Below are 26,960 nucleotides of genomic sequence, written 5' to 3'. Positions count from 1 at the left end.
GACGAGACTGAGCGAACAAGGGCCGGCGAAGCAGCCGTTAAACCCTTGACAAGTCACATGGTACCACCAAGGCGAGGCTCCGAGCAAGCGCTTCTAAGGTGGCTTAGCGCAGCTGCGACACCTCTTCGCAGCGGATCATCTGGCGTGACGTCACACCTGCTACACTTGCACTCCGACTGCTCAAGGTCACTGCGACGCGATGAATGACCCTGCGAGACCTGTCGTAGTAGAGCTTTGATACACTGCAATTTCTTGGCCGTAGCTTAATGGCTGCACTTTTATTTAACAAACGATATATAAACGAAATAGTAAAATGAGGCTCGAGTTAGCTTCCTAAGAAAGAGCACCTCGAGCCCAGATTCATGGGACTGCCAGAAGGGCACGAGAAGGTGTCGGAGAAGTAGGCAGAGATCTTAAGCGGCAGGTTGCACACGGTATCCCTGGCGCGGGCGCTTCCTCCGCACTGGATGTAGCAGAACGCGATGAAGAAAAGCATGTCTTCCGAGTAAGTCTCCATCCCCGGCAGTCTGCGGTCGTTGAGGTACACCTCGGATCGGTAGCCGGACCAGGCCGCCAGATGGCCGCCGTACAGCAGGAAGGCCTCTTCGGTGTTCAACAGGGGGTCCACCTTGCCACGCAGAAAGGAAAGTAAATTTTACAAGCGAATGCTGTGTCTTGGTTTTGAATAAGATGAACTCAGGGGAGAACAGGAAGCATAAAATTATCACTAGGGTTGGGTGATGCAAGAGGATTTATCCACGTTGTTTCTTGCATCTATAACCACGAGGCGTGCAGGTAGTTGTCCGATTGAGGACGCCTGCCGTAAACGCAAAAAATCAGGGATCGAAGCTGTAAAGGGTGGCCAAGCTCACCTATATTCTTCAGCCCGCGTCTTACTCCCTTTTGGGGCTACCGTGTGCGTCCTATTGAAAAATAAATGGTATAAGAACGGCAAGAAGAAAGCATGGCTGCCATGCTGCTCGGTGGCTGAGTGTCCTTGTTTCGTTTGTGTTCTTAAGACCAGTTGTGAAAGATCCTGGACACAAATAATAAAATACAGCTTGGCAGCCAAATAACGCCGCAACTCGTTCTCTGTTTTCCCCGTGCAAGAATTTTTTTCTGTCACTTTTCAAGTCTACAGGGGCAAGCATGGGCTGTTGGCTTGCTCAGCTGTGTGGACTGACATTCCTCCAAGAAAAGGTTTACACGTGATTTATCTCAGCTAGCTGGTTCAAGCTACAGAAAAATAAAAAAAGAGAAACGGCACAAAAACTGGCGTAACAAAAAATTCCTCTCATCTGCACTGAATCGTAAAAAAACAGTGCAGGAAAACACGAGCAGTGAAAGAAAATGGCAGTGCAACCTGTGGGCACCATGTGGGTCCCCACGCCGGCCTCACTGCGCGAATAGGGCTAACTGCCCGGCGCCGCCGACATGGGGTAGCTACCTCGGCGGCAAAGCTGGCAAAGCCGCGCGAGCGTGCGCGCCTTCGCGCATGCCCAGCCGCGCCTCCTCGTCGCTAGCGATCACGACGCGTGCAGCGCGGGCACTCTAGGGGTTGCCTTCCCTGCCGGCACCCTCCTTTCCCGCTGGAGACGCTTCTCTGAAACCGAGGTTACGTCGGAAGAATGATCGCTCTGGTTAGGGCTTTGATGCGGAGGTCTGGAACCGCGCTGCTCAAAGGAGCTCGCGTTCTTCGACACCGAGTCGGCCACGGACGGCTCACGGGGTTCCTGGGGACTCCGTCCCCGGCCCAAGCTCCGGACAGCCTGTCCAGTGCGTGTTCCAATTTATGAACGAGCCATAAAGCCTGGTTTGGCGACAACGCCTGGCTCCGAGCGCATCATTGGCACCTCCCGGTGACACGAACGAAACCAGGGCGGCGTCCCCGCGACGCCGCGGTGGGGATTGTGGCTTTGGTTCTCGTGTTTTGGCTGTTTAGCCGGGTACCACGGTGCATTTATAGCCGGAAACCCCCCACTTCTGGCGCCCAACCCGTCCACAAACCTCTGTGCTTTCTTCTTCTCTCCAAACGGGGGTATTCTGCGCTACGTTTATCTGTAATGAACCTTAAAGGAGCCATGAAGACAAAATACAAGTTGGGTTTATTATAAAGACTGCTTAGTCCCGATAACAATGATACCAATATCATCGCAATCTTCGAACAAATAACGGAGATATTAAAGAAAACGTGTGAAGCAGTCGCGACCCCCTAGCCAATTTCCCGCAACTTTTCTATGACGTCACGGAACCTTGTTTGTGCGATTGGAGGCCGCCTAACTGACCTGTCGCGACGACACATGACTGGACGTCTGTAATGGGGCCTCTAGTTCCATTTGACCGCATCACTTGAATGCTAACGTGCTGTTAACGCACTGAAAATTGTTTTATTGTTGGCCCGTATGACGTCATTTTGCTCATAACACGTCACTGTGGCGCAAAATTTGGAAGTCTTTAATTGCTTCTTGCTTTTTTTTCGTTAAAAAACATCTTTTGGGGCTGTGATGGAGCTGAGTGAGATACTGAATCCTAGTTCTTTCAAATTAAACGAAGTTGTATTTTCTCTTCATGGCTACTTTAAGCGATAAGGCAAACGTTACATCGAGTTTTCCTAATTTATGCAACGGTTAGAATGATTGCTCATTGCCCGCTGTTCACAAATATGAGGTCCTGAAGGTAAGCCATTGTTTCTCTCAAGGGGAAAATTTCTCTCTTCTTTTTTTAACAGAGGACATTGTAATTCACTAAAGGAACAGAATGGGGACGCAGCTTTAGTGTACTTACCTTGAAATTGCTGCGCTCAATGCATTCCTTCGCTGACTTGAGCCGGGCTTTGGCCCGAGGCGGCAGCGGCGCTCTGGACTTGTAGAACTCCTCGAAAAGCGCCTCGGCCACCAGCGATCCAATGGCGCCGTACCGGAGACCCGAGCTGGTCTGCTCGTCGTAGATGGGCAGCGCGGCCGCGATGGGCGACACCACCACCGAGCGGCAAGCGGAGTCGTAAAAGCGGTAGTAGTTGGCCCTGTCCAGTTGCCGGACGTAGCAGCCGGCCGGCCGCTGGGTGCGCATGAACGCCACGGTGCGACGGTAGTTCGTGAGCAGCGAATCGCCCATCTCGGGAAGGGCGTGCCACAGGTCGCGCTCTGCGGTGCTCGTGGCGTTGAAGAGCGTGCTGCTGCCGAAGAGGCCCTTCCGGAAAGGGAATTTGGAGAAGTTGGCCGTCGCGTTGTTACTGGTGACAAACTTTGTGAGGGAGAGATTCAGCGGGTAATCGATGTTTTTGGTTATCCTCCGGATGTCCTCCTGCGCCTGAGCGGGAGAATGAGAAGGGGCGAGGCCGTATCAGCGTATCCGTGGGTTTCATAGGGCTCTGTGCATGAATTTTGCTGCGCGTGGAGGGAACCTAACAATCTACATTAACCTACAGCACCCCCCCCCCCCCCCCTTACGGTGAGCAGGTTTATCTAGTTGCACCCAAGAATTGAATTTATTTTGAGAAAGCTCAGAGTGCGGCACGAATAATTTCGAAACACCAGCGTTCTCTCGTAGTGGTCGTGTGTGATGCGCGTCAAACCGTGCGCATCTTCTCTCAGGCATCATTGGAGGATGCTACACGTTCATCGTGACAACCCTTCACGTTCGTGCAGTTCTTTAGAAGCGGTACTCTGTAGATGTGTCTGTGCATCGATAGTGTTCGTCGTTATGTCTCTAAATAACTGCAAACCACACCGCCTTCCATTGTACTCACAAGTCGTGAATGATGCCTGGCACCGCCGGATAAGAGAAAGGCTGCACCGAAAAATGTTCTCTCCTTTTTGTGGCCGTCTCAAATTGCGCAGTTTTTAAGTGCACAGAACTTCAGGGCCGCGCCTTGTCGTAGCTCGCTCGCTGGACCCAAGTAGAGCCACACGGCGTTCCGTCGTCGCGGCGTAACCGAGAGGATTCGAAACCAAGGCGGTTTATATATAGTCATAAGCGTTTGAAACTCGTGCACCGCTGGCGATTGTCGAAAATCTCCCCGTTGTTTAGCACAAACAAAACTGCAGGTACATTTGAGGCAAAATATACGTAATCACCCGACAGCGCCCGCGCTCATTTAGTTAGGAACGCTCATTGGGTTGGTTTTTAAGATAGTAAGCGAGAAAAGTGGCAGTGGAACGTCGGCACGTGCGGGCGGAAAAGCAAGCACAAAAAGAACAGAACTCCCGCTTGCGCAGTTTCAGGCAGGGGGCGCCCGAGCACTGCGAAGGCGGGACATTTGAATTGCATTGGGTGTACGTATCAGTGAGCGAGTAACGGCGCTACAACCCATTATGACGAATCACTGCTCTGCACTTCCGACAGATTTCACATTCAGTGTAACGGCTTTAATTTTTTACTTCACGTTAAAGATGCACCGACTCGCCCACCAACAAGTCCTTCTAAAAAAGGTAAGACATAAGGTTCTCCGGAACAAACAAAATTCCCTCATCAGAGCAAAATAGGCCCCAGTGTTGTACTATTGGGCTATATCCTCCCATTTCGGGAGAGGCCTTCGTCTTGCTGTGGATATAAAGAGTCCGGTGATGATGATGATGATGATGATGCTGGTGATGATTATGAAGCTCACAGTAACCCTGCACAAATTATTAAAGTGAACACAAGGTTCTATCATCGCAATCTAAGGAGTGCTTGCCTCGGATGCCACGGTGAGCTGCACGAATGATGCAGACACGGCGTGACCGAGTACTCGTTCCATGAAAATCAAGCATCGCGACTCGGCGCCTCCGCTGCCCTGGGTAGACCCGAAGGCCCCTTCGATCATACTGGACAGGTCAGCGCTGAACAGCGGGCCCAGGTTGAAGATCACCGTCCACGCCACGAACAGCACCATCGAGTTCTCGCCCACTGAAGCCACGGCGGCGTTAATCTCGCGAAAGAAGGCGGGGTCTTTCAGAATGAACCTATGAAGTATACAGCAGAAAACAGTGAGGCATATTTTGCAAGGCATGCTTTAAGATGTTACTAAGGGCACGAAGCAACTTACGAGAAGCCCGCAAAGTTTGGGTGCAAACGCGAACAGACATGGACAGTGCATCGTAACGGGATTAACATTGGTTTCTAAATGCGGGGAAATATTCGACGCGCGCTGAGCGCCATTTTACTAGCATGAACTATCGCGCATGAAATATTCGCAGTAACCGACCGCAGGTGAATGCTTTCGTAGGTGTTCGGCAGAGCCAGGGGCAGAGCCGAAAAAATTAAATACGTGGCAAATAGGAGAGCTAAAAGGACGCTCCTGTTCATTCCCCTCACAAAAAGAGACTGCTGTTACAAAGCACGTGTAGAAACACCCCAAGAAAATAATGGAAGCTACTAAGCCCGCCGAAGTCGAAAGAACGGGTTTGAGAGATACGGATTTGGTTGCAGTTTCAGCGTGTTTACAGACACCTGACACAAAGGTGGTCGAAGTTGCAACACTACAGAAGCTTCGAAGATCGTTCGCTCCTTTTGTGTTGTTTTCATCTTGGGACTGCCGAAATGCATTATAAGCGTGACGTCCAGCTTGTGTCCCTTTGTCACTCTTGCTTATCAGTACTTCCTCTCTTTCGAAGGTATGACGAATTTTTGCTCTATAGATGACTTAGCAAACCGTCGAAATTCTATACTGGCTGAACAACTGCTGCTCGCCCCGGTTCTTACCTAGTAGAAGGCGACCGCAGCTGCGCATCTGTCACGTTCAGGTGGTCTGAGAAAAAGCGCGTCCACGCATCGGACGGGAGCGCCGAGCCCTGCGAGTCAAACTGTCTCCTGTTGAGCGGCGGCGACTCGTCGCTCTTGTACGTAACGGTGAGCGCCCTAGTCACGATGTCGTCGATGTCCATGAAGCGCTTCAGCTCGGTGCCACACGAGCTGCGCTGGTCGACGAAGTGCTCGCACACGTTCTTCAAAATCGTGGGGTACGTTTCGCGGACGAACCATTCGCGGCGGGTGTGGACCCACTCGGTCACTACGGCCGAAGTGTGCAACGCGATGACGGTGTGGTCGACTAGGTTCAGCGTCAGCACGGGGTTGAGGCCCACGCTGCGGTGACAGTAGGCCAGAGCCTGGAGGAAACCTCGACTTGTCGAGGCTGCCTTTGGCGTAGCCTGTTGGGCAAGGGAATGTGGATAATAGGGAGTTTAGGCTGACCGTTCCAACGTGGCCACCACCAGCGAGGCGAGCGCACTACTGCGAACTCCATTTCTTCAGTTGTGACGAAACCGCGAAAACGCTTCCGAATCGGCGAAGACGCCACGCACGTCAACGAGGTTTAGAACGGAAGCGAAAAACGTCGACCGAAGCGCGAGCATACTTTTATGCAGCTCCCAGCAAGGCAGCCTTGTCTTGGCTATTGGAAATTTGAACGGCTTCTTTCAAATTACTTGGAACCATTATATCGTGTCAGCAATTACTTTGTGTAAGGGAGGTGAAAAGCGGAAATAAACATGATATTTTGGTTTAGTTGAGTGACAAAACATGAATGCTTATATGTATTTCCTTTTGAACGAACGTTTTGTTTACACACGCATAGGGCACGACCAGTGACGCGAATGATTCCCCGTCGAGGGAGATATGGTTATTGGTTACCTAAAAGCCTTTATGCAGCTGATGCTCTGGTTGTGCTGTGAGGGCCGTCGGGAGCGGAGCGGACCGTCAAAAACGGCCAGCTAGAGCTCTTTAGTGCTTTCGGGTCGATATAGTGCCTGCTTGACTAGAAGGTAGGCAACGAGAGTACAATGAAAACAACGGAATAATACGGGACATTTAGCCACATGCTAACAAACAGCGCATGGAGTCTTCTATGCAATGGCGATGCCGAGTAATAGTCCCGAATGTGGGGAGTGGATTTAAAAGGGGATCACACAATTCCTGCTACCGGTGGGGAGCAGTGATGCGAGAACTCCGGTCTACCATACCACGGTTGCAAATGCAGCTTAGCTAAGGCCGTTCGACTGGTCTCTGCGTATACCTTGCGCGCATTTTCGTGGAACGCCCTTCCTTCTACTTTTTGCACGTGCTTACGTGACAGGTACTCTAGCGCGTGTGCATGTTTGAGCTATTACGACGTTACGACGTACGTTGATCCATCTCTCTGAAGACTGAAAGATGACGCCATGTAGTTGCTGAGCGTGACTCTACGTTACGTGTCCAAACAATTTCGTCGATTTCAACGCGTGATTCAAAACCCGCGTGAAGGAATTTGGAAGGCCGCATATTATTGTTTTTGCCGCGGGCACAATTTAAATACCTCCTTTAATCACAAGTCCAGTTAAAAAATATGTGGCCGCCCCACTCACTGTCATTGTCGCAGCGTTCCTTTTGGTCGTACGCGTAGTCTGACTGAGAGATCTAAAATTTCCGATTTCAAAAGTTCTAGTGCGCGATCAGCAAAACCGTTTCGGGTTGAGGTGCTTTATGTGAGGCCCTTTAACTTGGGATAAACAAAATATACTGAAAAAAAAATCGGTTGTCTGTTCCTTTTAAAGTGTCCCTACTTATAGGGCGAGCCAAATATTGGGAATTTAACGCGTCAAAGTTACACTTGCGCCTTGAGGCGCGTCGTAGGGGAGGGCTCCGGATTGGTTTCCGCTGACCGGGAATCTGTAACGCGCGCCGGAATCTCGGAATTTTCGCTCTTGGCCTCCGTCTGAAAAGCAGCCACTAAGGCCGGAATGGAAGCCGCGTCCTTGGGTTCAGCACCTACTCAGGAGGACCCCCCAGTGAAGACTACCTGTGGCCACGTCATGCCGCCCTCGGCGAGGAGGTTGCGGAACGGGCCCGTGTCGTCGCGCTTGCGCAGCGCCACGTCCTCGCAGCTGCGGAAGAGGACGGCCGCCTTCTGCGTCAGCGTCTGGGGCGCGCCTCCGCTTCCGGCTGCCACGACCCCGGAGTGGGCGGCCGACGCCAGGGCCGCCATGTAGCGACGGCGGTGCGTGCGCTGCACCGACTCGTTGTGCTTGCTGTCCCAGCCGCTGCACACGAAGCTGTAGAAGTTGTTGCAGGGGTCCACCACCGTGTTGATGGTGTCCTGCAGCAGACGGCTGAATTCGGCGCAGCCGCCCGTCTCGCAGATCTGGTAGAAGTGGTTCGGGATCGCCGGGTACGGGAACATCACCTGGGGGCAGTTTAGTGAGCGCGGTTTTGCAGTTCCCTCTTTTAGGTCATGTCTGCTCAGAAACCTTGGACCATAAGGGGAGTGGTTCACTCGGTTCTTTCCGGAGAAGTGTGGTCTGCGGTGCCAGACAGATCCGAGCCAACTAAGAACGCCGCGACGACCGGGAATAGACCCGACGTTCCAGAGAAAGTCTCACCGCTTGTAATTGCACCACCCAAACCACTTCCGCATGGCAAAGTAGTCTTGAATGTTTTCGCTTTGGCTCCTTTTCATTCGAGGTAGCATAGGACATAGCAGTTCAGCCTTACTTGACTTGGCCCAGTGTTCGTATGCGTCCAACGTAGGTCATCTGGCTCACGGGAGACTCTCCTAGCTAAACCTGCATAGACTTTGTCGGGGTGGGGGAGGTGATATAAAGACATAAATCTCGGAGGAAAATTTATAAGCCGCACAGAATGGAAGCCGCTGAAAATGGCTGATCTGCACACGGCGTGCAAGGACGAGCAGCCTGGGATGAGATGCCGAGAGAGGTGGCGAGGTCCAGAAATTTCAGAAGGCATGAAATATATGTCACTGGCGGATAGTCCTAACAGCTGCGACCTTGCGTGGTAATGGTTCGAGGACATATCGGTCGGTAATATGGCCGGGACAAATAGCTCCTGACAGGTGTAAATCACATTTGCTGGGGCTCAGAGAGAAACCGTTGTCGCGAAAGCGAGGGAAGAGTTTACGAAGAGGACTACTTGCTTTCAGGAAAATGAGCAAGAAGTGCCGGCGAAAACCGGGCTCGGCGAAGGGCGAGGGAGAGAATGGCCCATGCACACGCCGCTTTTCTTGAGCGCATCCGACAGTGAAATGTCGGGCAACAATTTTATGACATCGCGGTTCTGTTTTCCCATAGAGGCCCCTCGACGCGTGAGGCTGTAGAAGAAGAAACTTCATTTTCGCAAGGAACTCATAGTGCGGAGCTCTCGGGAGAGTCGTTCAATCAGTGTCCGGTGCACTTCCGCGCTAGAGTCTCCCAGCCTCCTTTTGCATAAAGGCGGGGGGAAGGGGGGGGGGTGTAGTATTGGGTATGAAAGAAAGTTTGGCGTTTTCGGTGCACGTCCAGAGAGTATAATAAATGCTGGGCAGTTTTTGAGAAGCGTTCCAGAAAAGCAGAGGGGGTGAAAAGTGCATCAGCTTTCCGTGTTTCGGGTTAACCGATAAACAATTTGCCCATTTGAGCAGCACTTGCGACGTATGGGTGATATGTTTCGCATACGAGGGCTGGGCATGAAAATGTCATTGTTTGTCTACTTTTTGTTGTTTCTGTAATAACTTTTCACTATCACGTTGATGAGTGTTTGTATAAATGAACAGTTGTGAGTCCGCGAATGTCTTGTATACCGCTTCTCGTGTTTTGTCTTTTTGAGCAGTTAATGTGTTGATGGTAACGCCTGCCAGTTGGCTTTGGAACATGATACCTGCGATCCACGCGTAGACACAAGAGAAATCGCAAGTTCTGGTAGCTGAAAGAAAGACTAAAACGTGGCGCAAACTATTCGCGGATGAAGAAGGCAAGCTAAGACAGATAGACAGATACAGGCGCCTGTATCTGTGTTACCTTGTCTTCTTCATCCACGTCTAGTTTTCGCCGTGTTTTCTTCTTTCTTTAAGTATGTACCAACTAGCTCAGCAACAAGTTTTGTTAAATCGTTTTTCTGCTAGCTGTTATCCTTCCGCGCCCGTGTGTGGTTCGGGAGCGCGCTTTCGCCCTCACTCCCGGAGCGGTTTCAGCAATTTCAACAAACGAAATCTGCTCCATTTGATCCAAAAGACAATATCGTCCTTAGCCCCTTTGTCGAAAACCTAGCACTAGAGATTTCTTACGCCAACCATCCGTGGGGGCTTAGTGGCTAAGGCGTTGTGCTGCTGAGCTCAAGAACCTAGCTTCGACTCTGCCCGCGGCGGCTGCTTTTCTGACGGAGTCGACAAGCAAATCCGCAAGTGCATCCAGATTGCGGTAAAGATCCCGTGGTGGCAAAAGCTAATCCGGAGCCCTACACTACGGCGCGCCTCAAACCCCAGGTGGAGCTTCGGCGCGCTGAACCCCACAATAAACTTCTTACCGTTATCCGCCCGTACCATGTCTGGGTCGGTATCGCGCTTTGACCGACGCTCCAGAAACAGTTTGAGCCATTTCAAGAAACTAAATATGCTCCAATTGTTTCGAAAGACATTTGCATCGCTGCCCCGCTTGTCAAAAACATATCGTCTAAGTTGTGCTACTACGCTATGCACGTCATTGGTTCTTCAGCCACCAACCTTGTAGATCACGAAGGTCGCGCACAGGAAGGCGACGCCCCCGCCGAAGCCATACGCAGGGTATTTGCAGGCGTCCCAAGCCCAGGGCTTTCGACGAGCGGCAGTCTTGGACGAGGACTTGGCTTTCGGGTCTGCCACGGACAAGCGGGATGCCTTTGACACAGCGCCCTCGGTGCCGCGCTTCGTGGAACTCGGTCTCTTCGCGGCGCTCTTGTCCCCCGACTCGCCGTGCGGACGGGCCGTGCTGCTCCCGCGGCTGGCGTTCTGCAGCCGGCTCTTGTCCTTCGCCGATGGAGCGGAGGCCGAGGAGACTCTCCGGGGAACCGGGGGCACGGTTTCACCTGAGTTGAAAGATCGACCGAGGGTAGTTTGAAACTGCCTTGTTTGTCGTGTGTGATTGTGGTTGCATGAGCCCCTTCTAGCAGTTATTCTCAAAGGTTTGAAATTTCATAACAGAACATGTCGGACGTCGCTACTGGGTAGTGAACGGGAACTGTGTACATTTCGTACGTTCATATCCTTCTCTGCCTTAGTCATCACACATCTCCCCGCCTTTGCTTCCACCTTCCCCCTCTCAACGCAGAGCTGGGCACAACAGTTTCTCGGGGCTACATCTTCGTCTTTCCTTCTTTGTATGGGACATCAGTGCAGAAAGCTGGCTGCACGGACGCCCAGTGTGTGTGTGTTTAAATACGAAACAGTAGAATGGCTTACGTGGTGAAAATTAGAAGGGCGCACTAAGTGATACGAAGAAATAAACAGCGCAAAACTACACTTAGCAGATGATGTACAGAAGCCAAAGCGCTCAACGCATGCCCTGTGTTGTTCCTGACATCTTGAGCCCTTTGTGAGAGTTATAACACTTCAGTCCTTACTAAAAAAATCTCGGGCCATCTCCACTAATGTGAGACCTGGGGAGGGGCGAAGCAGGCAGTGTATAAGCGTATTCTTGGAGCCTTGGCGTTTTTGCCAACGGAGATGAAACCATTGGGGGTGTACGTATAAAGCTTTGCTGTAGAAGTCTTGCGTCTTTAAGCACGAACATTCCAGCGCGAGGCGTTAACGAGCGTCCCGGTGTTTCAGTACCCTGACTACATAAGACGGTGGTTACGACGGCGACATTAGACGCCAACAGCCCGAGGCCCTAAGGGGCTTCACCCTGAAAAGCAAGATCCCGGTGAAAAAAGCCAACGCTTCCGCTACCGTTACATTTGTTATTGCCGAGCACGGCATATTGGTGGTTTGTGAAGCTATAATTCTGGGAGCGCAGCTGCCGTCCCTGGTGCTTAGCGATGAATGGTAGAAGTAAGATTAATTATTGAAAGGGTACTTTTAAAGCGTGAATTACTACGAAATATTTGGACCGACGTGTGCGGAAGCACTCGCCAAGTAGAGAATCATTTGCTGCGACGTTAAAGGAGCCATGAAGAGAAAATGCAAGCTGGTTTTATTCGAAAGATTTCGGGTTTTATAGTGCCCCCAGCGCTTGTCCGGATACAAACGGTGCTTTATTCACTGAGAAATTAAACAATTTAGGTTAAAATTTTGATTTTCCCGCTCAATCGTGCGTTTTCGTGGTTCCAAATGACATCATGCACGGAACCGACCGCTCTGCAGCCTAGAATACCTTCATTCACGCATCCGCCGTACAGGGTAGAGACACGTATACGCTGGCGCCGCCATTTTCGGTTGCTCGCTCGCCGCCGAAGCAAGTCATTGTGTCAAAACCGCGCTAAAATTATCGCCGCAACGCGGTTTACTGAAGAATTTTGAATCATATTGTCTGTTTCGCGTTGCTAGGTCTCGTGGGAAACGAAAAGAATAACGCGTTGAGCCCGTTGGCCCAATTGCGGCGGCACGGGACCGTTCAAAGGTTGTCTCCACCCTGTACAGCGGTGTTGGTTTGTTCCCGCGTTTCTTTACGTTCCGTAACCTAGATGGCGCCACCATACCGTGGCAAGCGTTTGATTTGTTTTTGCCCGCATTTAAACCTGGCTTGTTTTTGTTCTGGGAGATAATATTCGTTCCCTGAAACAGTGCTCGCTCGACAAATGGGGTCACGTAAGACACCGTTGCTTGCGTCAATCGGCCAGTGTCGTCTGAGACAACCCCAAGCCCCGTAGTGCTGTGCAGCTAAACCAAGCATGCTGTGCGCAGTACGAACAGCAGAACACATCAGTACTTCTATGTTTGCATGTGCTTTCGTAACTTCCACTGTTTGTTCCATCATTCTTATTGCTTTGTAAAGAATGTGCCCTAAATTTAAGCGCAAATCGCTCGTTCGTCTAGTTTGTAAGCTCTACCTAATTTGCGTCTGCTTCTGCCAGCCTCCGCCAATCGCAGAGCTTAGCTCATGTGACATCATAGGTTCTGTTGCGGGAAATGAGCTGGTGGGTCGCATGACCATTCCCGTTTTTCCTAATTATGTAGCTTATTTGAGCGAAGTTTACGTTAAAAGTGATGTCAGTATGATTCTAACGAGACAATCTTTTGAATGAACCAAACTTGTGTTTTCTCTTAATGGCTCCTTTAAGTGATAATAAACAAGTATTTCAGGATCCTTTATCTCAAAGAAGTTTGCGTAAACCCAGGCTTGGCAGGGCTTCAGCCCTTGATCCAGTGCAGAAGGTCCTAGAGAAACGACCCTTTGGCATAAGCCTTCCTAAGAGTATTTGAATGGTATTCGCTGACAGTTAAGGACACCCCCCCCCTGCAACACTCGGGACGAACGTACATACCGTAATTCCATAGTAATGAGCTCTTCGGGCTAAGTAAGAATAAATCAAATGCTAACCTAAAACAAACAAAAGCTCCAATGATTTAGGAGGTTTGGTCAAAGCAGTAACGCCTATACGTATGCGCTCCAGGGAGGGTGCCCTAAAATGCTATCATATGCAATTATTTTAAGAGCTTGAAGAGCCTGATTACACCTGCAGTAGTCCGGGCAACGACGAGTTAATTGACACCTTTTGAAAGACACAGAAAAGGAGGTACACTGGACGAGGGGGTCGTCCTGTGTGCCTTCTTTTCTGCGTCGCCGTCTCTCTTTTTTCGCGCCTTCTTTCATAATGTACAAATACCAACTCGCCCAACTTTCAATGGTGCAGAGTTAATTGCGCTCTTTACGATGGGCTGGTTGCCAAACGATGAAGCAGGTGAAAGTTTGTAGTTCTTCATTCAGCTGCATCTTTTCGAGCCAAAAGGTAAACTTCGGGAATAGTCGAGTAGATAACAGTGCCCTGCTTTTATTAGGACAGTGTTCCCGGTCTGAAGAATCACGTAAGAAGTGTGAATGGCTATCAGCCGATGGGTCCGTAGGCCATCGCGGTCGCGAAAAGCTGCTTGCCTTCGCCAGTAATCCCTCCTACTGTGTCACGGACTAGGGATCATTATACCAGAAGTCTGCAATAGCCCTATTGGGTGATTTCGAAGGGCCGCTGCGGGACGTGCTAGGGGCGAAGTTTGTTTAGAGATCCACGCTTCCCCCGTAGAGCTCGAACCGCGACCTCGTTTTACGTGTGCGCTCACCGCGTAGTGGCGTGGGAGTGGGCGGTGGATGGCCATCGTTGGGACGGCTGCTTTCTTTGCCCGGGAGCAGTGGCGTGGAACTCTGGCCGGACGCAGCTGTGCTGGATTCGCCTGGGACAAGAACGGATATGAACCCTATTTTGCACGAGGATTGTTAACACAAGTACGCTTGTTGAGATAGGGCTAAAATAAAGCATAGAAACACTAGGCACAACGAACAGCGCCAGATGTCCCTCCGAGGGTTGCTGAAGGCGTGCGAAGCACATGTCGGCTGAAAAGGTAATTTTCAATGAGGAACTCCTGAACTGCTTCCTTTGAGATATAGTGAGTACCTATGGTACGAGTAGGGATGCTTCATCTGCGTAAGCCATCCCTTCCTCCGTTAGGAGGTCGTAAAAGGTCTTTGCGAATTACGAAAGGCAGCGTTGTTTTCAAGCTGTGATTAAGGGCATATAGTAGGTTTCAGGAAATCTGTCGCGTTAACAGCCCACGCCTTCTGCACAGTTGTTATATTTTTTGTGGTAGCCCGGTAGCCGGAAAGGACGATTGTTACGACACCGCTATGCTCCGCAACCACGTGCCAGAGGCTTACAGGCAAATGACCGCAGATTAGCGCAGTGGCATTTCCTGGAAGGCGGTTATTTTAACCTCCACCCTTCCAGCCACGCGCATAAAGTTGACAGCTTTGTGCCCTTTGTTGTCTGCGATTCGCATTGACGAAGTGCCTTTGTTATTATAAGTGTTCCAGGCATGAATGTAGCGCGGAAGTCTGGCTTGCATTCAGCGTACGCTGCTTAAAAATTTTCCGGGTTGGTATGTTACACTGTAAGATGATTTACACTCTTAAGGATGTAAATCACTGGTATAATTAACAACTTTACCCCCTTGCAGAAAAAAACAAAAGAAAACACCCTTACGGTTGTTTTGTCGTTTATAGCGCCTTTACCTAGCAAAACGCTTTTAAAGTGTGTTTTATCGCTAATTACACCCTTGCGAAGGACGTGTTTCTTTGTTCATGATAGGTTTTAAGGGTGTTATAGACAAAAAGGGTGTAAATCAATTTGCAGTGTACAGTGTGCTTGAGTCGCCTCGTGCCGTTTTCCGCTTGGCTGCATACGTCATCTGTCTGACCTGTCGTTTACGGCCGTAGTGTCTGCTACCATCTTTGGCGTTTTTAGATGCAACGCATCTCATGCTCGCCCCTCTGTCCTTCCTGCGTCTGTCCGGCGTTGTCCGCACAGCTGCGCCTCTCCTCCTCTCCTCTCTCCGATAGCGAACGCTCTCTCCCAAACAGCTGCGGGTTGGCGCAGCGCGCTCTCACTCCGTTGCTAGGCGCCGGTGTGCGGCGCTGCGCTCGGCGCTGCGCGCGCTGCGCATGTGTAGTGCTCTCTCTCTCCGCGCTCTCCTCTCCTTCGGGCGCTATGAATATAAAGCGGCATGCCGCGCTCCGACGGTCTCAGTCGACGGTCTTCCGCATTACGCTTGCACTCTCTCGCAGTACTCCACGATTGCTTGATGCAATCGTCGAGCCCCTAACTGTGCACTTTACGGACCACAAGGCACTCGTTCTCGTCTGCAATAAAGACCGTACCTGAGCATACGTGTACTGCATGTGCATTGCATGGTGAAAATGGAAAATTACGCCCACCTCCCCTTCGCGTGAGAATCCCTGCTATAAGCGTAGTCAATACGATGGAAAACGCCAATGGAACTTCCCATGAGATGCGTTGCATCACACCAGGGTTCCCGCGAGGGGAGGTGGGCGTAATTTTTTTAGCGTAAGCTACACTGGCCGAGGTTGAGCAGTTTCGCGTGGACCTTGAAGGGCCGTGCTGCGCAAGCGCAAGGAGCATTGGATGGGATTGGATTGGAAATCTAGTCCAATTGGAATACGGGTGTGTAGAGAATTGGATCTGCACATTCGCAGGTCTGCGCATTCCGGAGGACTGACGTCATAGCCGCGGCAGACGCACTGGCGCCGGCGCGTGCCCAGCCGTGCGCCTCCGTTGCGCAGTAGCCGGATCGGCTTGATAGCCGTTTTGCGTGGCTCCTGGAGAGCCGTGCTGCTCATGTGCGAGGAGCAGTGACTGGACTGAAATGGACTGGACTGGAATGTATTGGATTGGATTGGATTTGAAATCGTTTAGCAGCAGTAAGCATGATAATCAGCTGATCTTAGACAACCGGCCGTGGCTGCCGCTTTTCTGATGGAGGCGAAAAGCAAAAACGCCCGTGTGTACGAGATTTCGGCGCACGTTAAAGATCCCCAGGTAGTCAAAATTAATCTGGAACCCTCCACTACGGCGCGCCTCATCGCTGGCATTGCGTCGGCGTGTTAAACCCTACGATCAATCAATCAATAATCCTAGACAGCAAGGAAACCTAAGAATAACCAGCTGAACCTTAGCTCACACTGCGTATACCCTGGCATAGCCGAGCTAAGCCACTGCTTTTTTTTTTTTTTTTTCAGCGGACGGCGTTCGCTTTTCTTCTCCTCGCGGCTATCCCCGCTTTTGCTCTGAGTACGCGCGCTCGCCCATTCACATCCCGCCACCCGCCGATAGCTGCCACATCCTGGTGATGTAGGATACGCAGCCCGAGTACAGTGCGTGCACAGCAATAGTTTTTGTAGCTCTTGAGCACAGACACGAAAGTACCGTACCCTAGCCGTGTGCAGGTTCACTGTAATAGTTTGCCTAAAGCTAAGGAATTCCGGAGTATTCAGCCGGGAAAGAACTAGGTTGATCTTAAAAAGCGCGCCTGATCCGTATAACTACCGTGTTAAATCGATTCTAAGCACCCCCTTTTTTCCACAATCGTGATGCCCAAAGTGAGGGGGGTGCTTAGATTCAAAAAACCAAAATCACCCCCTCCCCGCAACTTTTTTTCAGACCATATCTCGACGAGGCGGGCAGAATGTACAATGGTTTATCTGGCAAACATTCAAAAGAAAAACAGGTGCCGACAGCGAACCCACCGTTTACGTCTGGTACTCAGCCACCCACCCTATACCATTCGAGTCCGTTGCGCCACCTGGGCCGCCGCTCTCAGTATATCCCCTAAAAGGTAGTCTTATGTTCCGTTCAAGTGCTTTGTAATGGAAAGTTTCATAGATGACTTCGCCGCAACGTCAAGTCATGTTCGCTTCCACGCGTCTGAAATCCGCCTTGCGATAGTTTCTTAGAAAAGGGGGTGCTTAGATTCGTGAGCAAAACTTTTTTACATCATTTTTTTTTTCCCGACGGTAGGGGAGGGTGCTTAGGATCGGGGTGTGCTTGGAATCGCAAATACGGTATATACGGTATATATGTATTGGCTCGCACATAGGCACAGTGGTTGCTGATATGGGGGCCATCCAATATGGGGGCCATCCAAACTGAAACGACGTATAAGATCGACGGCCCGGGATATGTCAGAGGGGGGAGGGGGGGGGTGCAAGGAACGTCACGCGCGTAAAAATGCAACCACTTGTAGATCGTGCCGATCCAGGTTATGTTTTATTTTAACTGCTTACGCTCGCTGGCTGAAGTTGGGGTCACAGACACAACGCCGACCTTCCCGCGTGTCTCTTTGGGCGTCGCCGATCTTGAGGCACGTTTAGGCTGAGACTTTCCAGGTTCGCCTGTGTGTGGGCGCAGCAGAAGAATCGATTAGCATTTTGACTAAAAAACAAAGTAATGCATTTCTAACAACCATTCTGCTCTGAAAAAGATTGGATGTCTCTGTCGTCAACAAAGCAAAGCTTGCATCCAACAGAGCTATTTAGGCATTCAAGCTGGTATGAAAATCGTAGTACCCCTCCACAATGCCGAAGAAGGTGCTCAATGACGTCATTGATGGCACTCCATAGTTGGAGATCACCTGCATCGTGCTGCTGCGTCTTTCGTTTGACCCTTGGAGTGTCGGGTCCCTTTCCGTGTCCATGGCACTATGTTGAAGCAATATTCTACGGGCTTGACACCTTCGCTTACGACGCTGCCTTTCAGTTGTTCTACCGAGCCAGATTATAAGGCGCAAATTACCCCACGAGACATGCTGCGAGGTTGAAAGGGTGGGATCCATGTTTAAACAGGGCATGTTTTCCCACGATATTTTTGTTAGTTCTGCTGTTGTGGAGGAGTGCGGGATTGAATTGCAGTGGGAACCCATTCAATAACAGACTGGCCGAGGGCATATAAGGAGAGGAATGATGAATGAGGACTCCAGCTGCGGGATGCTTATGGTCTTTGCTGGGGCCCGTGAACTGGACAGAACCGTGAGCTTGTTGATCCCATAGAATTTGTTCCTATCATATTCATCCTATTTTTTCATCCTATAGGCTTTAGACTGTGCTCCTGACGTGTGGCGGTTGTGGCGCACATTAGTCGACGTTTTTTGTTTGCATCTGCGCAATAAAATCCCGAAGCTGGTATCTCTTTTCTGCATACGCACTATCGCCGAAGGCATTGTGGAAGTTGCAGCACCGTCAATTTTAAGATTCCTGCACTGTAAAATAATACACACCCATTTTGCCTGTAACTAGCATCCTTACACCCTTCGAAAACAGAAAAAACCCCTTTGGAAGCGTGTAACGAAGGATAATTAAAATTCCTTTTAAGAGGGTGTGTTCTTGTGTTTTTGCTAGGGTGTAAGTGTGTTAATGTGTTACACCCTTGTGTGTTACACCCCTGCGGCTGTAAATAATTTTACAGCGTGCCGCAGATGTTATTGTCCTTGGCCACTAACTTGAAAAACAGCCACATCTCGAGCTTTTTTTACCAAAACAGCATGTCCTTGGGCTAGTTGGTACGACATTTCAAGAGAAGAAAAAACTGCGCATCAAATACAAGACCACTGCAAAGGGAAAAAGACACTCGTCCTGTCAGTGGTCCTGACACTCGTCCTGACACTCGTCCCTTTGCAGTGGTCTTGTCTTTGATTCACAGTTTTTTTTCTTTTCTTTTATCACCACATTAAGCTCAATATTCCTGACAAAGAATGCAGCCATGTCTGAATTTCTAGACCATCTGTCACACCCCGCTGTCCATCCACAACAGGCAGCATTCGTTTCTACACTAAGAAATCAGAAAATATACCAAAACGAGTGCAGACGTACTTGCCCGGCGGCTCATTGCGGTTGCTTGTTCCTTTGTTTCTGGCACTTCAGAACCTGTCATAAAAATGAGGGTGCATTGTGGATGTTTCAAACACAGCAATCGTCCTAGTTTTGAGGTTTAATGCTATTCCAAATAAATCTGATAGTACCTTTTAATGTCGAATGCGCGAAACTGCGCGTAATGGTCCGAGCGCTACGCGACTAAGGGAGTCACTTGAAGTAAGCGTCTTGAGCTCATTCTTTTGTCTACGCTTTGAATTTCAGTACATAGCGGGAGTCTAAAATAAGACTATCTCTATAGTTATGAAAATGACGGAAACCTCAGACGACTTCGCAGACATTAGACAGGTCTTACAATGACGTTACAGGGTATGGGAGTTTTCAAAGTGGGGCATAGTTACTGTATTCCGGTTCGCACAAACTTTGCATGAAATAAGCATTCTGGGCGTATGTTAAACGCTGCCCTGTGGATTTGTGAGGCCGCGTTGTCATGGTCCATGCCCCAAAATTAATGAGAAGGTTTTTCCGCCACCAAAAAGAACTTCAGAACAGCCTTTATTCGTTTTGAGTAATACATTATGCACGGTAGGAACGCGCTGCTCTGCATTCAACTCACGGCACTTTTTACTTCTTTTTTACTGGGTAGTGGCTAGGCTCCCTGGAATTTTAGTTTTCTAAATTAATTCTCATATAATGTGTTTCGGTATAGTTCTGATAAAAACAACAGTAACATCCGTTTTCTGTAGCCACACTTCTTCCGTATGTGGTCATGTGTTAGCAGATGGGAATTATGAATGTTTATTATGGCAGTTATGGCAAGTTAAACTTTGCGTAACAACATCGTAAGATACCTATATTAGATTGAGAGTGAGTGAGTGAGCGGGCGAGTGAGTGAGTAAGTGAGTGAGTGAGTGAGCGAGTGAGCGAGGGAGTGAGTGAGTAACAACGTTATAGCAGCGGTTGCAAGAACCGATACAAGACATCTTACGTGGTGACGAAAAAAAGATGGGCAAGGAAGGAAGCTGAGGAATAACGGCACAGGAAAGAGCAGGAAGACCTTGCGCCTAACAGTTTCCCAGAACTTCAAAGTGCTTCAACTAAGAATCCGGGAAGGCAACCACGCTCGCTGAGCAGAAGATCGGAACGAGGTACAAGTGACAGGAGATACCTAAGCAGGGGCAGACCTAAATGGAAGTACAGAGTCTGCTGGAGCCAGGTCGTCCAAAACGACGCTGAAAAAGGGGAATCTATGAAGCGGTCCACCACACCGAACAACCACAAGGCAAGCCAAGACAGGACGACACAAAATGAAGTGGTCGTACTCCGCAAAGAGAACGCGCAGTTACGCAGAACAATCGAAAGCATGGCTGAACAGATCAAAATGATCAGTCAGCAGCTACAGCCTCAGCAAGTACAACAGGCAAGTCAAATACAAGTGCAGCAAGGGAATCCAGAATAGCTACAACAACAGCCGCATCAAGTGCTGGAGGAGCAGCAAGCCGAGCCGATGAATGAAGACGCGGGAACTAACGGAAAGAAGCAACAACAAGCAGCAGGGGCCTCGGATCCCAAGAGAAGGGCCATCGAAAGCCTAAAAGAACGCAAACTATTAGACAGGGTGGACAAGATAGAAGACATGGTGGCAACCCTAGTACAGCCGTTCAACAGCTTCAAGAAAGAGATCCGCGAAGATTTCGTGGCAACAGTCAGGCAAAGTGTGGAAACGATCATACAACAGAAGGTTACGCCGGCCCTGCAGCAGAATATCAGCACGACCGCCCAGCAATACGTGCCTCCAGTAGCACAGCAGCACATGGCTTTAGCCGTACAACAAATAAGAGTCGATTTAGGCCTCGGTCCTGCTGCCGTACCACAGATAAGAGATCAGGTGCGTCTTAGCATGTCACCATGGACAGGAACACCCCAAGCACAGTAGCTGACAAGATCCTGGTCATCTGGCAGTGGAACTGCCATGCTTTCGATAGCAAGAAGGCAATACTCCAGGTCCAAATCATGCAGTCAACCAGAAATCCAGACATAATAGTACTACAGGAGACCCTAAACGAGGACGTATGGTTACCGGGATACAGGGTGCACGCCTGTCCTCCGAGTCGAGCAATCAACGGCTCAGGAAGGGGAATATGTACGTTGATAAGGAACGGAATATGCTATGAAGAAAGGGAGGGACTGAAGAAATCATCGGCCTAGCACATCATCACAGAGGTGGTCGTCGGAAAGAAGAGGAAACAGATTATCTACATCGTCAACGTATAAAGCAGCCCGAGCAACCACAGACAGCGATTCGAAACGCCCATGAGTAAGGTCAGCAAAAACGCAGGACACAACGCCGACCTCATTGTTTGCGGTGACTTCAATGCTATCACAGGGAGTGGGGATACGACGAGAATCCGATCAAGGGAAGAGACCTCCTGGAGGCCACCGAGGAAGAAAGCCTCATCCTAATCACGGACCCCGCACAACCAACGTGAACCGGCTCCATAAGAGATAGAGACACAACGCCAGACCTTACTTTCGTCAGGGTTACCAGCAATAGCAGACTTCCAACATGGTTCAATACAGGCCTCGATCTCGGCAGCGACCATTATATCCTAGAAATAAAGGTCCCCGTCGACGAGAAGCCGCTAGAGAAGCGAATACACAAGCTGACGGATTGAGATTTATATCGTACCCTATTACCGGGAGAAGAAGAAGAAATCCAGGAAATGGACGAGTGGACAAGTAAAAAATAGAAAGCGCCAAGGCCGCAACTAAGGAAATCGAGACGGTACCGGAGATTGAGAAAAACGACAACCTCCTAGCACACATGATAGAAGCGAAGCTATCCATCCACAAGAGGTGGAAACAGCAACGTAACAACAGAAAGTTGTGGGAGAAGGTCGCCGACCTAAACCGTGCGATCCAACAACAATGCACTGCGCTCTGCCGACAACAGTGGACAGAGATCTGCAATGCAGCAGACGGTCAACTACATGTGGGTAAGACGTGGGCGTTACTGCGTCACCTGCTGGACGAGACCAGAACCAAGTCTCGCCAACGTGGCAACTTAAGCGAAGTATTGATCAAGGCAATAAGAGAGCTAAGGCAGGATGAGATGTACAAGCACATTGGTAGCAAATGTCTACCGGCCAACCCTGAGGAAAGCCACCCCGACTACTGGGGACCGGCCAACAACAAGCTGGACAGGGACATAGTCTGGGAGGTTCGCACGACGGTTAACAAACCGGGTAACAAACAAGGTGCTCAAACACCTCAGCGAACAGCCGATAGCCAGCCTTACGGCTCTGTTAAACAGGTGCTGGAAAGAAGGCAAACTACCAAAACAATGGAAAACTGCAAAGAACATTCTAATCCCAAATCCAGGCAAGCCACTCGGAATCGAGAACTTACGCCCAATTTTCCTGACATCGTGCGTGGGGAAGGTGCTGGAACACGTCCTCTTGAATCGATGGCAAACGTATCTAGATGAGAACGACCTATATTCGGACTCTACGATCGGTTTCAGAAGCAAATTGAGTACTCAAGACGTAATGATACAAATCAAGAAGGAAATAATTGACAGCAAGACCAAGGACAACCAGGCCATACTCGGACTGGATTTGCAGAGTGCCTTCGACAAAGTGCAGCACTCTGCCATCCTTTCCTAGATATGCGCCCTGCGGATGAGAGCACGGACGTACAACTACGTAAGCGACTTCCTCTCGGAGCGCACCGCACAGATACAAGCAGGTGACCACACCCTTGAAGAAAGGAAGCTAGGAAGTGCACGAACTCCCCAAGGGTCGGTGAGTTCACCGTTTCTTCAACCTTGTAATGATTGGTGTCGCAAGACGGCTGGAAACAGTACCAGAAGTGAGACATACGATATACGCTGATGATATTACACTATGGGTGCCAGACGGATGCGACGGACACATCGAACCTTCCCTGCAACAAGCGGTATAATCCATAAAATATCAACTGCAGGGCACGGGCCTGGTCTGCTCCCAGATCAAATCAGAACTACTGATTATTCCATCGACAACACGGCTCAAGCAAGAGAGCAACATCAAGCTACGAACTAACAGCGGGCAAATGATCCCTGAGGTCACAAAGATCAGAGTACTGGGCTTCCTGATTGACAGGAACCATAGAAACAAGGAGGCAGCCACCCGTCTCATTGGTAAAGTCACGGAAGCTACGCAGCTCATTAGGCGAGTGGCAAATAGAAGATCTGGTAGGCAAGAGGACAGCCTGCTAAGGCTGGTACAATCCTACGCAATCAGTCACATTGCTTACGCCGCGGCTTTCCACGAATGGCTACTAGATTAACGTAACCGTCTGAACACTGCCATACGAAAGACATACAAAGCAGCTATCGGTGTCGTCGATCTCGCAAACACCGAGAAGCTCTTAGAGCTCGGTATCCACAACACGCTAGAAGAAATCAGTGAAGCCCATAGAGTAGCACCAATCGAGCGCCTCAAGGGATCCAAGTCTGACAGATCCATCCTTGCCAAACTAGGACTGCAAACGGGATCAAACACTCGGCACCTCAACAAGCAAGAAGATATTCCGACTGGCATCAGGAATGCAACCAGGGTCCATCCTATCCCCGCAACATGGACCCTTCTCACAACAGGGAAAGAAGAGTGGCTAGGGCAAAAGTCATGCTTGGACAATATTCGAACGTGGCCGGCATCACCTTTGTGGACGCAGCCGAGTACTGTGACCGTAGATGCTTCACGGCTGTGGTCATTGATGCAAAGTCAGGGGAAACAATAACAGCAGCCAGCGTCGGAACGCGCGCAGCACAGAATGCCGAGGAGCTGGCCATCGCCATGGCCATCGCCGACCCGGAAACAACAACAGTGCTGTGTGACTCAATGGGTGCAGTGCGTAGCTTTGCCAAAGTCCGAATGTGGTGTGGAGCAGTGCGGGTGCTCACAGCGGTGAACCTTAACAAACGAAGGATAACAGTGAAGTGGTTCCCCGCCCATGCAGGGAACGATGTGTCAGAGACAATGGCCAACCACAACGAGACGGCTAATACGGTAGCTCGAGAATTAGCAGGCCACGCGACAGTAATGTATTCGTCTACATAGTGGTGGATGGAGACAAAAGATAGGTTCGACACCTTGCAAGGTGTAACCAAGTATTACAGAAACAATAGAAGGGTGATGGCACCGCCACACCCCGAGCTAACTAGGGAGCAAGCATCAATATTCGACAACTGCAGACAAATTCATTACTGACCCCGGCCATAATGCGGAACATATCACCAGAACTGTACCCAGACGACACGTGTGTGTTGTGCAACAACGCCGGAGCGACTGCTGCCCGTTTATTGTGAAACTGTGAGGTGAGACCAGTAGAGGCTTCAACTAGGTCCGACCTGCCGCCGTGGTATCAAGACGTCAGGCAAAGTTATAGCAAGGAGGACCAACTTTCAGCTGTCCAGCAGATCCTGTAGACTCTCGATTGGCAGCACCGGAGTGAATGCTGCGTGGCGTCATCCTCCCTCCGGGGAACAGGGCGACCACCGCAGTGAGTAGCGACGGTGACTGTCTAGTAGAGTGGCTAAAGGACCGACGAGTGGCTCCGTCCGGGCGCACTGGCAACACTATGTCTGTTGCAGGCATTTAATAAAGTCTTTTTCACTCCCTCACTCCCTCATTACCCCAAAAGGAAAGGGGAAGAAGGAAGGAAGGTCCTAGGCGGGTTGAACCTCCGCTACCCTCTCGGCCCGGTGCAGGATTTTTTCCTGGAGGTCATGCTCTTGGCGGCGCAAGGCAGCCTTGCACTGCTTTTTACAATTATTATTGAGGAATTAGGGCGGGGATCTAGGGGGCGTTTTACACTACATCTGGAACAAGTGCATGCGATTCTTTGTCGATGCGACTTGACAGACGCCAGCAGTTTGGTCAGAACCTAGGGAAATGCAGCTTCTCTATAAAAAACGCACTGAGGCAGGGCCAACTTTACCAACGTGTTTTGAAGCTCCAGGCGTTCGTTCCACAGCGGGAAGTGTTCGGGCGTGTGCGAATTTCTTCTTTGTTTGCGTGCTTGCTTGCTTATAGACCGTTCCGAGAGCGGCAGCCTGGGCGCAACCATATTGGATGGTGTGACCTCACTCGCCCATGCTGGCCTCTAAGAACGCATTCCTCGCCGTGGCCTTCTGTCGGCACTGGGCGCATAGACGAGTGCCGGAGCGACTTAATTGGTGAATTGTGCCATTATTTTTGAGTGTCGCTGCGCATTAACATTTACCAAGTGACTGGATATTCCATGCCAACCTTCCGGGACTACTTAGTCCCGAAAAATTGTAAGTTAAAGCTTGTTAACGCGCTGTACTTTTGTTGCCCGTCGCCTAAGTTCTCGTTCAAAAGTTTCATAGCTGCTTGGCGGCGTAATGTCTATTTCTACGTTCACAGCAACCATGTCGATAAAACGGCTTTGAGTCGCTGGTTCGCCTACTTTTATTTCATGGGCACGTACGGATTCGTTCGCAGGCTGTTTCAGATTTGGAAATAACGTCGGAGCTGCATCCTCCGGCGCAAGGCAACTGCCGCTGCGGCATAGCTCTGTTTGCGCCAACGTGCGTCAGTCCTGCAGCTCGACGAAACAGATGCAATATTTCCGGAGCCAGATTTCTGCCCTCGTCACTAGCAGACAGAACGGGTTAGCGGCAGTGCCGAACAGCGTTGGACACCGGAGGTATGATGAAAGGCGTTTCGTGCATTTAAGTAACGCGAGATTAGATATACTACTCCGTGGAAAATCAGATATGCGCTAGCGAGACCTAGAAAAGAATCTCGGAGCCGCCACTAGGATCAGATTAAAACAGCCAGGCCGACACCTTCCGTCGCGACGACACGCATGCAGCGCAAAAACACAACAGGAGGCATGCTTGAGAAGAAAGAAGCCTTCCGTTACGGTAAAATAAAAGTCACCCTCGCCGATGCTCCTGGAGCGAAATTCTTCCGCTGGGGAATTTCGATCCAGCCCACCGGGGTCTCCGTGTTGCTCTCACTCTGCGGAAGGCGGTGCCGTTGCGAAAGGCCGCACACACTGACACTCTTTGTGAAGTTGCCGCCTGCGAGACTCGCATGGCGATTCGTCCCACAACTTGAGGTCCGATCGCAGTGTGTGCATCCGAGTAGGACGAGTTTTCCTCCGTCACTTCCGCATTTCTAACTGCGCGCTTATCTGAGAATTATCGCCACCTAAGGGCGGAAACCGAAATCGTTCTGTGCTAAAGGCCAGTCATGGCGGATGCGGCGCTAGCGTCGCCTGTTGGAGGTCAGCCCAACTGCCCGCTGTAAACAGACTATAGACAAAGGAGGCGTTCGCCTGGCGAAAAATTAGCTCTGCCGACCGAGTGTCATTCCCCTTTTTTATGGCACTGCTTTTGCCATCTCGGAATAAGGAGGACGCGTATAGCCTGCACTGATGAACACTGGAAACGTCGAAATTTTCCATTACCAAGTTAACGGGATGCGTACAATCTCTGCTTGAAGGTGCCCCTGCCCGATTATCATCCTACCCCCGATTCCAGACCAGCTACCTTGGTTGAATGGCGTCTAGGAGCGGCTAGTCACTGCGCGAATTTAGTCAAGAGTTCGTATTTTTCTTCAAAATTTCAGATCTGCTGTCATTTCAGATCCGCTGGCCATTCACCTTCACACAGTAGAACTGCTCGTAATTTTTTCAAGGTTGACACTGAATTTAGCACGATGTAAATTTGGGAGAGTTGGTGTTCATACATCATGAAAAAAGGCACCGAAAACGAAGGCGACACAGGATAGGAAATACACAGGTCGACGAGCTACCAGCAGCAGTCGCTAGTAGCGCGTAGTCCTGTGTATTTCCTATCCTGTGTCGACGTCTTTTCTT

General features: G+C 50.3%; 1 protein-coding gene across 1 annotated transcript; it reads right to left on the bottom strand.

The window, feature by feature from the left end:
• Positions 1 to 268: 268 nt before the first annotated feature.
• On the bottom strand, positions 269 to 26,274 carry LOC144179887 (uncharacterized). Its single transcript, XM_077708311.1, has 9 exons — positions 26,018 to 26,274; positions 19,068 to 19,121; positions 17,487 to 17,594; positions 13,973 to 14,083; positions 10,445 to 10,785; positions 5,683 to 6,128; positions 4,676 to 4,943; positions 2,785 to 3,309; positions 269 to 628 (listed from the first exon to the last, which is right to left on the bottom strand). The coding sequence occupies exons 2-9, from the start codon at positions 19,081 to 19,083 to the stop codon at positions 326 to 328; spliced, it is 2,118 nt and encodes a 705-aa protein (XP_077564437.1). The 5' UTR covers positions 19,084 to 19,121; positions 26,018 to 26,274; the 3' UTR covers positions 269 to 325.
• Positions 26,275 to 26,960: the final 686 nt, after the last annotated feature.

This window comes from Haemaphysalis longicornis, unplaced genomic scaffold (genome assembly GCF_048455015.1).
Source record: "Haemaphysalis longicornis isolate Haplotype H1 unplaced genomic scaffold, Haemaphysalis longicornis Haplotype H1 scaffold_4, whole genome shotgun sequence".
In the NCBI taxonomy this organism is placed as follows: Eukaryota; Metazoa; Arthropoda; class Arachnida; order Ixodida; family Ixodidae; genus Haemaphysalis; species Haemaphysalis longicornis.
This window is presented reverse-complemented; position numbering and strand designations above follow the sequence as displayed.